The following is a 12,001-nucleotide window of genomic DNA, read 5'->3' as shown; positions in this document are numbered from 1 at the left end:
CAAGATTTATGGTTTTTTTATATAGAACTCTGAGTCAGAGCTGTTTTCATTTTTGGAGGCCTCCACAAGCTCTAAGTTAGGCACAGCTGATGGTTGTTTTCTTTGCTCTGTCTTGCCAGGTGCTAATATTAAGCCTTTGTTTTGACCACTATTTGTTTTACATGTGTACTTGTGAAATCTCCAGTTGCCATTATCAGATTGTCACCTTTACTACAAAAACCTTTAGTACAGAGATTGTTTTAGTACAACCACGTTTGAGAGCAAGTCTTTGTTTGGACATAATGATTTAAAACTTTTCAAGGAGCAGAAGCAGCTGTGCTAGTCTCAACAGCTGTTAGAGCCTTTGAGGAAGGTGAGAGCACAGAATGTAACCTGCTCTGGAAATCCAGCAATGAGAAACGTGGAAGAGAAATGTGGGCCTCTCTTCTTTTCTGAAATGCAGTGGATGAATCTTTGCATTATGGAAGCACAGCCTGGGTGTCAGTAATTTTGTATTCCATTAGATCTGTGAAGGTAAGTGTTTTACAGACACCTAGTAAATAGTCCCAAATATAAACTTCCTGCACTGTGGTGTTGGATAGAGCTCAGCCTGCAGTGAGGACTGCCAGCCTGATTGAGCAGAACAGCCCAAGCTCTCTTAGCCTGTTTCTTGTGAGGAGCATGTGAGGTGCCTCAGCACACACACCCTGTGTGCAGAAAAGCTGTCCTGATCTGGCCTTGTGCTTTTGGGAACAAAGTGGGAGAGGAGAGCAAGCACAGAAGAGGCATTGGAGAATAAACTCTTGAGTGGTGGGTGCTTTTCCTTTGCATCCTGCATTCTGAACTTAATGAGATCAGAGAAGTTCCCTGGCCTCTAGGGGAACACTTATTTTTGAACTTCAGTGACGGTCCAAATTTCACAGTTGAGCTTTCTATTCCATTTCTCAGTCCAATCTCTGTTGATCTTTCTGGAGAGCTTAAAACTCAAACATTTGCAGGGATGTGACTTTTATAGCTCAGGCCTCTCTCTGATGACTGTCCAACCTCCTGTTTCCCTGCACCCTTATGCTGAAACATATTTTCATCTTTACTTTGACTGCGTCTAGACATTAATAAAATTAATGTCTACTTTCCCAGAAATCTTGCAATGAGGAGAAGTTTCCCTGGATCATGAATCACACCAGCAGCAGCTGCTATAATTTATTAAAATCTCTAGGTAGTTAATATCAGAAAGCTTCCAGGAGCTGCAGGCCATTCTCCCTGCATGCCCTGAAGCAGTCAGTAGACTTGACATCTTTCCATCTCAAATAAGTTATGCTCAGCCCTCTAAATGCTCTTCTTGGAGATATGTAAATTTGTCATTGCTTCATTGGGTTTGTGCTGACTTAAGCTCATTGAGTGAAGTAACTGTGAAGTGATAAGTGAGTGAACTTCTGAGCCATAAGATTGACTCTGGCAAATTGATCTCACGATAAAGTGCAAGTTCCTATTGCTTACTGGTTTTAACCAGAATAGCTCACATCTTTTTATCCTTGACTCAAAAAAAAAAATGCTGGTTTTGGAAGAGGGATTGGTTTTGAGTTGTTTTGAGAGAAAACAAGCTTTGCTCCTCTCTTTAGGGCATCAGTCATATCCCTTAGTACGATACCATTACTTAGTAGGCAGCTAAACTGCTCAGTCCTTGTGTTAAAATGCCTCTAAAGTAAAAAAGCTCCTTGAGGACATGAACACAGCAAAACAAGGCACAATATAGATGCACACTTCATAGCTCCTCTTGTTCCCTCTCCTGGCCAGTGCCATGGGGTGGCCTTTTTCAGCATTCCCTGAAAATCAGCAAATCTGTGTGACTGTGTGAAGTTTTTGTTTCCTGAACAGAAGTACATGGGTTTTAATGAACAGGCAGAGTTTTGGTAAGAACACACATTATTAGAAGCTGAACGGTCTGAATTTCACAAGGCAAAATATTTTAATTGTTGTGGATTAAAAGTAGTAATGCATTTTATATATTATACAAACTATAATGTTTACCAATAAGCTGACTCTATATGTCATTAAAAATAATTTCTTAACACATTAGTCAAGTTTATCAGGGGAAAAAAAAATCATAATTTGTAATCTGAATCATTGCAACTGATTTCATGACTATTACAGCTGTGAATGCTGAGAGTTAAAAGCTGGCCTGTGCTGTTCTGTAATGATCAGAGAGCAGCTTCCCCTGGGGACCAGAGCACTGGGGAGCCCTGTGCAGCTCAGGTGTAGACAGGAACTGCAGTCCTAAAAACATGTGGCACTCAGTGTTCTGCACTGCCATGAGAACTGTTACCTGCATCAACAACAGTTCTACTCTGCATGCAGAGACTGTACTCCTAAAGCCTGCCCATGGCTTGCCTGACTCCAGCTGATTGGATTTTACTTTTAATTGCGTGTTTGCCAAAGTATAGTTTTGGGGATTCTACAAATTAACTAAGAATTTGGAGTTATGTTGCTGAACCTGAGGGGTTAGGAGTACTGATGGCTGTGGGAGATGTGGAGCCTTTGCCTTCCTTATCTTTGGAAATTGCAATCACTTTGCCAGGGAGTCTGCTGGATGGAGAGATTCTGATTAATTTTTTCCCTTTTGAGGGGTAGTGCAGCTTTCCTTTGTTTATATTCCTATGTGCTTCATTTTAAATATCCAAGAGGAAAAAAAATCTAGGTTTTACATCCCTTTAATGAAAGAAATGCCCAGCCAGCCACCTGGATTGCTTTGATGTCCTCTCTATGCTGTTGGGCTTTTTGGCCTTGTGGTTTTTATGGAAATTTGAGCCTGCTTGGAAGTGCAGATCCTGACACTGATGGTCGTGGGTTTGGTGTGGCTCAGAAGTGTCCATGGAAATGCCATGTCCCTGTTAATGCCATGTCCCTGTTACAGACAGGAATGTGCATGAGCCATTGTTCTCAGCAGTGCAACTGCTACCAGCACCTGGCAACCACAGCACTGATTGCTTTTAGGACAGACAGTTTGTTTTGGTAATAAAGTTAAAAATAAAGTAAACATGCTTTTTTAATCAGTATGATCCATAAAGAGCAGCAATCTCTGAATAAATTAGCACATTGCAAATATGTGGAAATTTAATTGCTTTAAATGCAAAATATCACTTGATATAAGGACTAAACAGGGATGGGTGGAAGTGGCTGGAGTGAAGCTGCAGAAAGGAGCCAAGGAGGCCACAGTTCTTCAAGAAAGTGGAAATAGTTCTGAGTCACAGCAAACACAAACAAAGTGCTAAGTGACAAAATATCAGTTTGAGTCAAAAAACTTGACATGCTCAACATAAGAACAGTGAGATGAGTGTACTTCCAAAATGCATAATCTGATTTTCCCTTCACTTGCTGGAAAAAGGGCATTGGGAGTGAAGACACTTAAGACACCAGCAAACTGTGCTTAACAGTAAAAATAAGATAAAAATAAGAGTGGGCAGGACATGAATGGCATGGATGTGCAGTGAAAGCTCTGGCTGGCTCAGGATGAAGGTCTCTGTCCTTGTCAAGCAGTTGTTGGTGATGTTCTGCTGTTGGAGCTCATCTAGCATCCTCAGGTTGAAGCACCTACAATCCCTTGTTCCTGTATCCCTTTACAAGCTCAAAACTGGAAGCAGCCTTCAGATACTTCAGAAACTGAGCATCCTCGGCACACTGTAACTGCAGGGCTTAAAATGTGACAGATTAGACCCTAGGCTAATTCTCTGAATTCTCCTTCTGGGTAAGCAGTCCTCCTTTGACTGCAGTTCCATCAATTAATTTACCCTTTGAGGAAATGAGCACTGTCTGTTTGTAACAGGTTGTGTTTCACTTGAAATATCTTCTGCATTTAATGTTCTTCCTTTTAATTGTTTAGAAAATACAGAGAGGGGAAAAAAAGGAAAAAAATACACTAGTGAGCCTTGGCAGCAGTGTGTCACCCAGGTAGAGCAAACTGTTAAATGTTTACACCACAGTGCTGCTACTTGCTCAGTATGGATCTCCCTTTAGGAAAAAGCAGCTTTTACTTGGAAATTCTCAGACCATTTAGTAACTATTGCCAGGAGGTTTGTTCTGTTTTTCCACATTATTCTCCTGATAGCGGTAGCTGGCAGGGTTATTAGATATTCATACACTTTTCAAGTGTTAACCTGTGATTTGAATTTGTTTGAAATTAAGTTGGTTTGACGTGGGATTTATCTTCTAAACCCAAAAGGTATGGTCTTGAAGTACTGCTGTGCATGTGAGGGGAAGACTTGAGCTTGTGCCTAATCCCCATACAGATGGTTTTACAAAAAGATTTATCTTGTTTACAAGATATTTTCATGATGAAAGGACCTGTTATTGATTTCATAGCACACAATCAGCACTCTCACTGAACAGAGCACTGCCACAGCTGCCACTGGAGCTCGTGTTCTCGTGGCATTTCTAGTCAGAGCCCTATTTCCAATTGCTTAAACCTTCAAAGCACTTTCACCCAACAGACTGAAATTTTCTTGACTTCAAGGTGACTTTTGAGGGTCCAGCCACAATTGTTCAGCTTCTTTTAATGCAGAAAGAGAAATTAAAATGAGTTTTCCTGTATTAAAAGTGAAGTTGTTACTTTAGGACTGGTGTGAATTAAGTACCTTTAGCAAGTCAAGCATGTGTGAAAGCGTACAAAAAAAAAGTATTTGTAAAATTAATTTTATTTTTTGTAGAGAAGGTGGTAGCATCCAACTTATAATCTTTTTTGTGTTTCTAATAATAAAATGAATGTCAGTAAACTCAGGAATTTTGGTCTCAACTTTTAAAGCAACTCATTGCACTTTCAAAAGATCACTGTGTTTTATTTTACTGAGTTACATGCCTTTAAAATGCACAGTTTTTTTCATTTGTAGTTGAGCAAGTATAATTTTATTTGCCTTTTTCATGAAGCTCAGATAGCAGTGGGCAGTAAAGCCCTGTCAATTAAACTGCACTGGGAGCAAATCAGAGCAGCTCCTGAGGTGGGGCAGTCAGCACTTTTTGCTGGGGTGCTCTTACAGCACCAAGAACATAAGAGACACCTTGTATGAGTAAAATGCCCATGTCATAGCTGTATTTTTTAATATAAATCTTCTTGAACTTTACTCAGGAACAACATGCTGCAAGTCAAACTTGTTTGGATTTCTGTCAACCTATGCACAAGAATACTCAGTATTGTTATTCTATAGTATTTTCTACACTTTATGTACTTACTGTAGCTATGCTTTTGTATACATCTCGTGTACATCTTTTATGAGTTAACCACTATGACTTACTGAAAAGTGGCTGACCAAATAATGTAAATATTTGTGAATTCAGGCTGAAGTATCATTGAAGTTTGTCTGCCTAAAGATATGCTTGGATTGAAATGCTTTTACAAGGAGAATGTGATCCTCCAGAACTCACTTGGCTCTTTACTAATGATGTCTTGTTTCATTGCAGGAGGGGTTCAAAATGGGATTAACTCTCGAAGGCACAGTATTTTGTCTTGACCCACTAGACAGCAGGTGCTGATGCCAAGAAAGTCAATGTGAATTTCCTCCACAGTGTTTTTATTTCTGAACACATACTCACAGATACTATCCATGTGCCAAAAATTGCTTTTTTCAACATGTATACTCTTGTGAGGCTTGCTTCTGTAAAAAAATCAAATTATTTCCAGTCTTTCCCTGTACAAATGTAAAAAGTTGTATTTGTTTATGAATTATGGATTAAATTACGCTGTTGTGTTTCTTTCTGTCACATTTTGGCCCAAGTTTACTATAACTGTTAGCTTGGAGAAGTTCTTCAGAAAGGTCACTCATACCTCTCTCTCTGTCTGTCTCTGCAAATGTGCAGGCATGAATTCTACATAATACTTTACCTGGCAGCATTTTGAAATTATGCTTTTAAGGGATTATTTAATATTCAAGCAGTAAAAATATTAATATCTGCTACAGAAATTTCAATTTGCAGTGAAAAAAGCATAAAATACTAACCATTACTATATGCTTCAAAAGAAAATCTGGATGCAGTGTGATTGATTTCCATCACTGTGTGTGGTTAGTATCCTGTACAGATGTTTTCATTGGTTTATAAAATCCAGATTTTAGGTCCTTCATTCATGTTTTAGAAACTAACAAGTTTTTATTCTGCTAATTAGTGCTTAATGAGCCTAGAAGAACTGCTAAATTGCAGAATGGCAAGGCAACCGCCCTTTGTTTTGATATTTTATAGCTGAAGTGTAAAGTATGTACCTTGGAATCCATTACATACTAGCCATAACTTAAAAGGAAGATTATGGTCTTGTATTTACTTAGGAACTTATGTAATTTTGTGATAAGCAGGCACTGGGCTCAGTTCTGTAATTACTTTAAACACCTGAGTGTTTACAGCCAGGCTCTGTTGAGTATAATTCTTTTACTCTCTTCTTTAGTGTTCCATGTCCTTAATTTTGAGGCTTTCTGCAGAGAATCAACCATTAGTAAGTCCTTTGTACTCACTGGTTGTTCCTGTTACAGAAATACCGGCACACCAAAATTCTCAGCTGCTGGTGAGATGAATGCTGACATGTCTATGCATACTCTTCATTAATCTTTCTCATAAGCAATAAAACTCCTTCTTAAACCTATCTCAGAAAATTAGCATCATGAATTCAATTCAAAGGCTTTCAAAACTCTAGTATTTTCCCTTAAAAACATACAAATGTGGAAATCCCCCCTCCCAAAATGTTCAGATTTTTTTTTTTTTATGAGAGGCTTTTTGCTGATAACTTATAGTTTTGTCCTTAACAGTCACAATTTACACCAAAACCACGTTTTTCAATTTCATTGCGAGTATTTTTATGCCTGTTCAACAAAGTACTTGTGCATGTAGCTTTGGAGTCCTCTAAAAGAATGGGATTGTTCCTTTGCTGAGTTTGACACATCCTCAGGTACCTTGCTGAACTGGGGCCTTAACATCCTGCATTGCATTTGTCTTCCTCTCTCTTATTCTGAGTTCATCATTCATATAGAGTATTATAGAGAAATATATATATATAAAAATATATGAAATCACTAACAAATAGAATAGTATATGTTTCATAAAGAAAAGTCTTTATAATTTTGTTTGTCATATAGTATTTTCGAATTTGTATAATGAGGATGTTTAGTAGCCATAGCAATGGCCTTTTTTAACAAATAGAATTTGTATTTTTATTGTACTTTAAAAAGCTTTACATAATAAGCATTTATTTAGTGGTCATTTATTATCAATGGTAACACTAAGATAATATTTGCACATTTTAAAAAACCTTTTTCGTTACTGATTTTTATGATAGTTGACTGCAAATGGCATGGTTAAATCTTACATACCTGGTCAATGCATACAAAAATACTTAAATCAACACAACAGTGCATTTTTAATTTTTATGTGATCCAATTGGAAACTGTATTTCTATGTAATCTCAAATGTCTGTTTAATTTTGCCTAAAATAAATGTTTTTAAATAAATTGCCTCCTAGAACACAGTGTTAATTCACTAAAATGCCCAGTTAGAAGGTAGGGTGGGGTGGTGCTTAAATATTGGGCTGGATCTGCCACAAAAGAGGGTTTAGAGCTGGAATGGGTCAAAAGTCACGTTTGGAAAGGATCTGATCTCAGACAGGGAATGTCTCCAATCCCTTTTATTACTGAGTTTGGGCTAATCTGCAGTCAGCAGAGAAAAATCTTGTTCTAGATGCAGCTGTGTAATACTGACAATTAGGGAGTAACTCTCTCTGAAGTGCTTCCTGGATTTAATTGACTTTTCTTTTTGCCTTTTTTTCCCCCATACTTCTCTGTTCATTATACTTGGCTGCTGACTGACTATTTAAGGAGGGAAGGATAATAACTGAAGTTTTCCTGAGCCTTAGAAAACAATCTCTGTAACCCAGGTGTGTGAATGGCACAGGCTGCTACAGATGGTGTCAGTCCTTTTGAGGGAAGTGATCTTAAACCATCTGGTAATTTCTTCCCTTGTAAAACTTCCCTCCAAGCTGATGCTCAAAACCCATCTAAGCACTTGGATTGTGGGAATGGGATTTGAATATCCAGGGGAATGGGTGCTGTCAGTGTTCTCTCACAGGCAGAGGCAACACCTTGTGCCACATCTTCACTGCTGCTGTGAAAATGCTTGCCTGGGAGCAGCCAGGGGAGCCTGGGCCATCTCTCTGGCTCTGGTCAGAGGCAGGGGGATGCTGCTGCTGCTCACAACACACTGTTGGTTGTGGAGGTTTTCTTGTTACAGAGAGAGAAACACCAGATATGGTGCCAATGAGTCAGGAACAAGACCTTTTTTTTCACTTTAAATTGCTACAAGAATAAAATACGAGTGCAGCTTTATGCTGCCCATTTTGTCAACACTTTTTGCTTTATTTTGAATGCCCTTTCTTTCCATTCCTTTTTTTTTTTTTTTTTTTTTTTTTCTGTAACCTGTGATCACTCTGCTGACCATGCTAACTGTGGCTGTATCACTTCTGGACTTGTAATAGTAGATTTGATTCCACTTGAATGTCCAGCAACTCTCCTGGCCTGTCATAGCAAGCTATATTAACACCTAGAAGCAGGATTCCTTGCTTTACATTTCTTGCTTTCCTTTGATAGGAAGTATTTTTTATTTCCTACCTGCCTATCACGGTATACCTGAGTAAATAAGCTGCTCAGGTTAGAATTCTGAAGTCAAACAGCTGAAATATGGTGAGTTGGTGTTTTCTTTTTTTAACCTGTGATAAATCACTGAGCATCAGTGCAGGATGTTCTTGGCCTAACTCATCTTTACTTCCAATGGGTCTGCAAGTGGCTCTTGCCCTTCCATGTGATAGATAGAATTTGTACTAAACATAAAGTTGATCAAATTGCTCAGATTGGTAAAGACCAAATCCTTCATGTGGTGAAAGGAATTATATTCCATTCTGGCTTCACAGATGGAAAGGAAAAAAAGGAGAAATTCTCACACTTGCAGAAGCATGGTTGTGGAATCCCAGAGGTGCTTGAATGTGCCAAGAAATGGGGCTGGCTCTGAGACTTCATTGTGATGATTAATTTTCAATTTGTGGAACTAAGCCTGGTCTCATTTTCACCAAGCAACTCAGCTTCACAAAAAGTCCCTTCTGCAAAAGAGGAGACTGTCACTGCCTGAGAAACCTCTGCTTTAACACACAGAGCCCCTATCTGCACTGTTACTAGGGATTGTCATCCTTTGGACACCCTCAAAAGACAGGAGATGTGTTGAAAAAATGCAGGCAAGCTCTCAGTTTCCTTAGTTTCACACTTTGGGGTTTTGTTGTTGCTTTTTAAAATTAGAGGATGCAGAAGTCACACATAAAAAACCCTCAGAATAACTGGCAATATGTTTTAAAATGCAACTGAAAATGCCTACTGGTAGGTGTTTGGTGAGCTTCAGCTAAAAGGCAGCAAGTAAGCTTTGGTGCTTCATTAGCCTGCTTTCCCCCCCTTTCTTTTTAGACTAATTCTTAATGGGAAACTGAGGCATGAGTTGCACTGTGAGCTGGTGAAAAGTACTGGTTGTTGTCATAAATGAAATAGAGACCAGGATTTCAAGTATCTGGATTTGTTCATTATTTCAGAAGGATAAGGCAGTGCTTTCTCTGAGGGAAAGCCTGACATTTTTAATACGTGCTGCCTTCCAGGGATGCTTCAGCATTCACCCACTGGTGGTGCATAGATTAATTTATTTATAAATTTGTTTATATTATTATTATATTAATATATTATTATTTATTATATTAATATATTATTATTAATATTATTACTAATTATTATATTAATGTATTTATTAATTTATTTATACATTTATTTATTCATCAGACCAAAACACTTTCTGAAAGTACAAGACACAGTGGGATTCGGGGAGTATGTAATTCGTGTGTGTCATGGGGTAAAGCTTTCCAAACATACGAATATGTAATTTAACTTTTATGTTCAAGAAATTTTCCAATAATCTAATTTCTATATAGCTGGGGATAACAAACCCTGCTGGTTAAGCCTCCTAAAGTGGATTCTGGAATGGACTGAACTTATTTTAAGTCTCATATGAATGACAGTAACCCAAGTCAGCAGATTTCAGCCTTTAGACTCTTGTTTTTCTTTTTTTCCTTCACATTTTCCACTGTTTATTTCAGCAGAGCTTATGCCTTGCAATAAAGATTAATAAGGAGCAGAAACAGTTTAGGAAGGAAGTCTAGAAGAAAATCAAAAGGGAATAAAGTATCATCTCGTGCCAACATGAAGCAGGTCAGTCACACTGCATTTTTTGTGAAACTTAACTGGTGCAAGAGCTTCTCTCGTTCTGCCCCATCGCTTTTTGTGCTATCTCAGGCTTGTACGGGGGCTGCCAAAAAGCAGATTTGTCCTGTCTGCAGTCCCCCTGAACTGCTCTTGGAGCTGTTGGAGTGTGCCAGAGGCAAGGAATATTGCCTCCCACAGGGTAGGTAACCACAGTGAACCTTGTCCACAATGCTTCTTGCTGCAAGCTCCAGGTTCCATGCATTTATCCTAATTTCTAGTAGTTTGTATCATGTTAAAAACCTGGCTAAATTGCATAGCTGATAAAGGCTTCCAGAAGGAAGTTGTACTAAGCCATTACAAAAGTTCTTTAGCTAATTGCCTTTGTTCTAATACTGACTGGTAGGCATGACAGTCATATTTTCTATATGCCTGTTAATAAAACCTTTATAGAAATTAATCTCCTTATAAGAACTTTCCCAAAAGAGGAGTCATAGGATAGATCCTTTCAAATTTTCATTGGTTCACTTTCTTTGCAGCTTCATGCTACACACAAGCTTGTCTGACCAAAAAGAAACTCAGAAATTCTGTTCAGCTTGAGTACTTCTAAAAGCTACCTCAGGTTTTACCATGTGTGACATTTAAATTGTGGCAAGTTTTATTTCTTTTATGATTGCATTCTGTAAGCATTTGATTCAGTAAAAGCAAGATGCTTTTTGAAGCTTCTGCACCATATTAGAATTGGAATATTTTGAGCATGTTTCACTGAAAATAACTGAATGAGTTCTCTAGGGATCTAAATTGGTTGTTTTTGAAAAATTATTGTGCATTTAAAATATTTTGGTGCTCTTGTATTTTGGGGTTTTTTTTTAAAGGAACTTCATTATTTTCAAATAAAGCAGTTCTTGACACTGAAAAGACACAAAATCTTCTGTGTGCACTGCAATAGGATAAGGCTCTAAAGATAATATGGTTTATTGGGGGAGAAAAAGCAACTCAACTTATTCTAAGGACCTGGATAGATTAGAAATCTGAGATTTATTTTTTCTCCTCTTCATTAATATTTAGGGTTTGTTAGAACATTATCATTCCTGTACATACTTTTCTAAGGATTTTGTGGTGGAAGAGAGCCCCCATAATGGCAGATTAAAGTCACCTACAGGGTAAACCATGCAGGAATGGGGTTCTCCTGGTTTTGTACCCTTATATACTATGAAAAAGCCAGAATAAATCTAAATTTTTGAAACACTTCAACCTGTAAAACAGTGATGTGATCACATATAATTTATGATTTGTAAACCTGGGATAACCAACTACACTTGGCAATGAAGGTAGGAGTTTTCAAGGTAAGTGAGAGTGAGTGAGAAATTGTCCAGGAGCATGGAACTGCTCTGTGGGAGTTTGTGTGACTGGGCTCAGCTGTGCTGCATTCATGAGTCAGGCTGTATTGATGTAGCCTAGCTGATGATCTGCTGTGCTGCTGCTGAGAAGCAAGAAAAAAAAAAAAATTAAAAAATAACAAAAAAAATTAAAATCCTTAATGCTGTTTCCAGATTTTGAGTCGGAGTGTCTCCTGGTGAAAAGTGTTAATGTTGACTTTACAAGTTGCTTGTCTGTTTCCACATCTCTAAGGTTTTAGTGAATCTGCACTAAAAGCTGTCCCTCAGGGTGTTGGGTGTTAAGGATTTTTAGTACTCACTGTGTGTATTTTGATAGGATCTGTAGGTTGCTGTAATATTTGATGTAAAAATACTGAACAAGGCTGTGATCTG

General features: G+C 38.1%; 1 protein-coding gene across 10 annotated transcripts in view; it reads left to right on the top strand.

Moving 5' to 3' along the window:
* GULP1 (GULP PTB domain containing engulfment adaptor 1) overlaps positions 1-7,470 on the top strand; it is a 146,535-nt gene extending 139,065 nt beyond the window's left edge. For all 10 annotated transcript variants that reach the window (XM_021540931.3, XM_021540935.2, XM_021540937.2 and 7 more), the window contains one exon: positions 5,428-7,470. In XM_021540931.3, the coding sequence (XP_021396606.1) occupies positions 5,428-5,499 (72 nt within the window). In that variant the 3' untranslated portion in view covers positions 5,500-7,470. The remainder of the gene's footprint in view (positions 1-5,427) is intronic.
* Positions 7,471-12,001: the final 4,531 nt, after the last annotated feature.

The sequence above is a fragment of the Lonchura striata genome, chromosome 8 (assembly GCF_046129695.1).
Source record: "Lonchura striata isolate bLonStr1 chromosome 8, bLonStr1.mat, whole genome shotgun sequence".
Lineage (NCBI taxonomy): Eukaryota > Metazoa > Chordata > Aves > Passeriformes > Estrildidae > Lonchura > Lonchura striata.
This window is presented reverse-complemented; position numbering and strand designations above follow the sequence as displayed.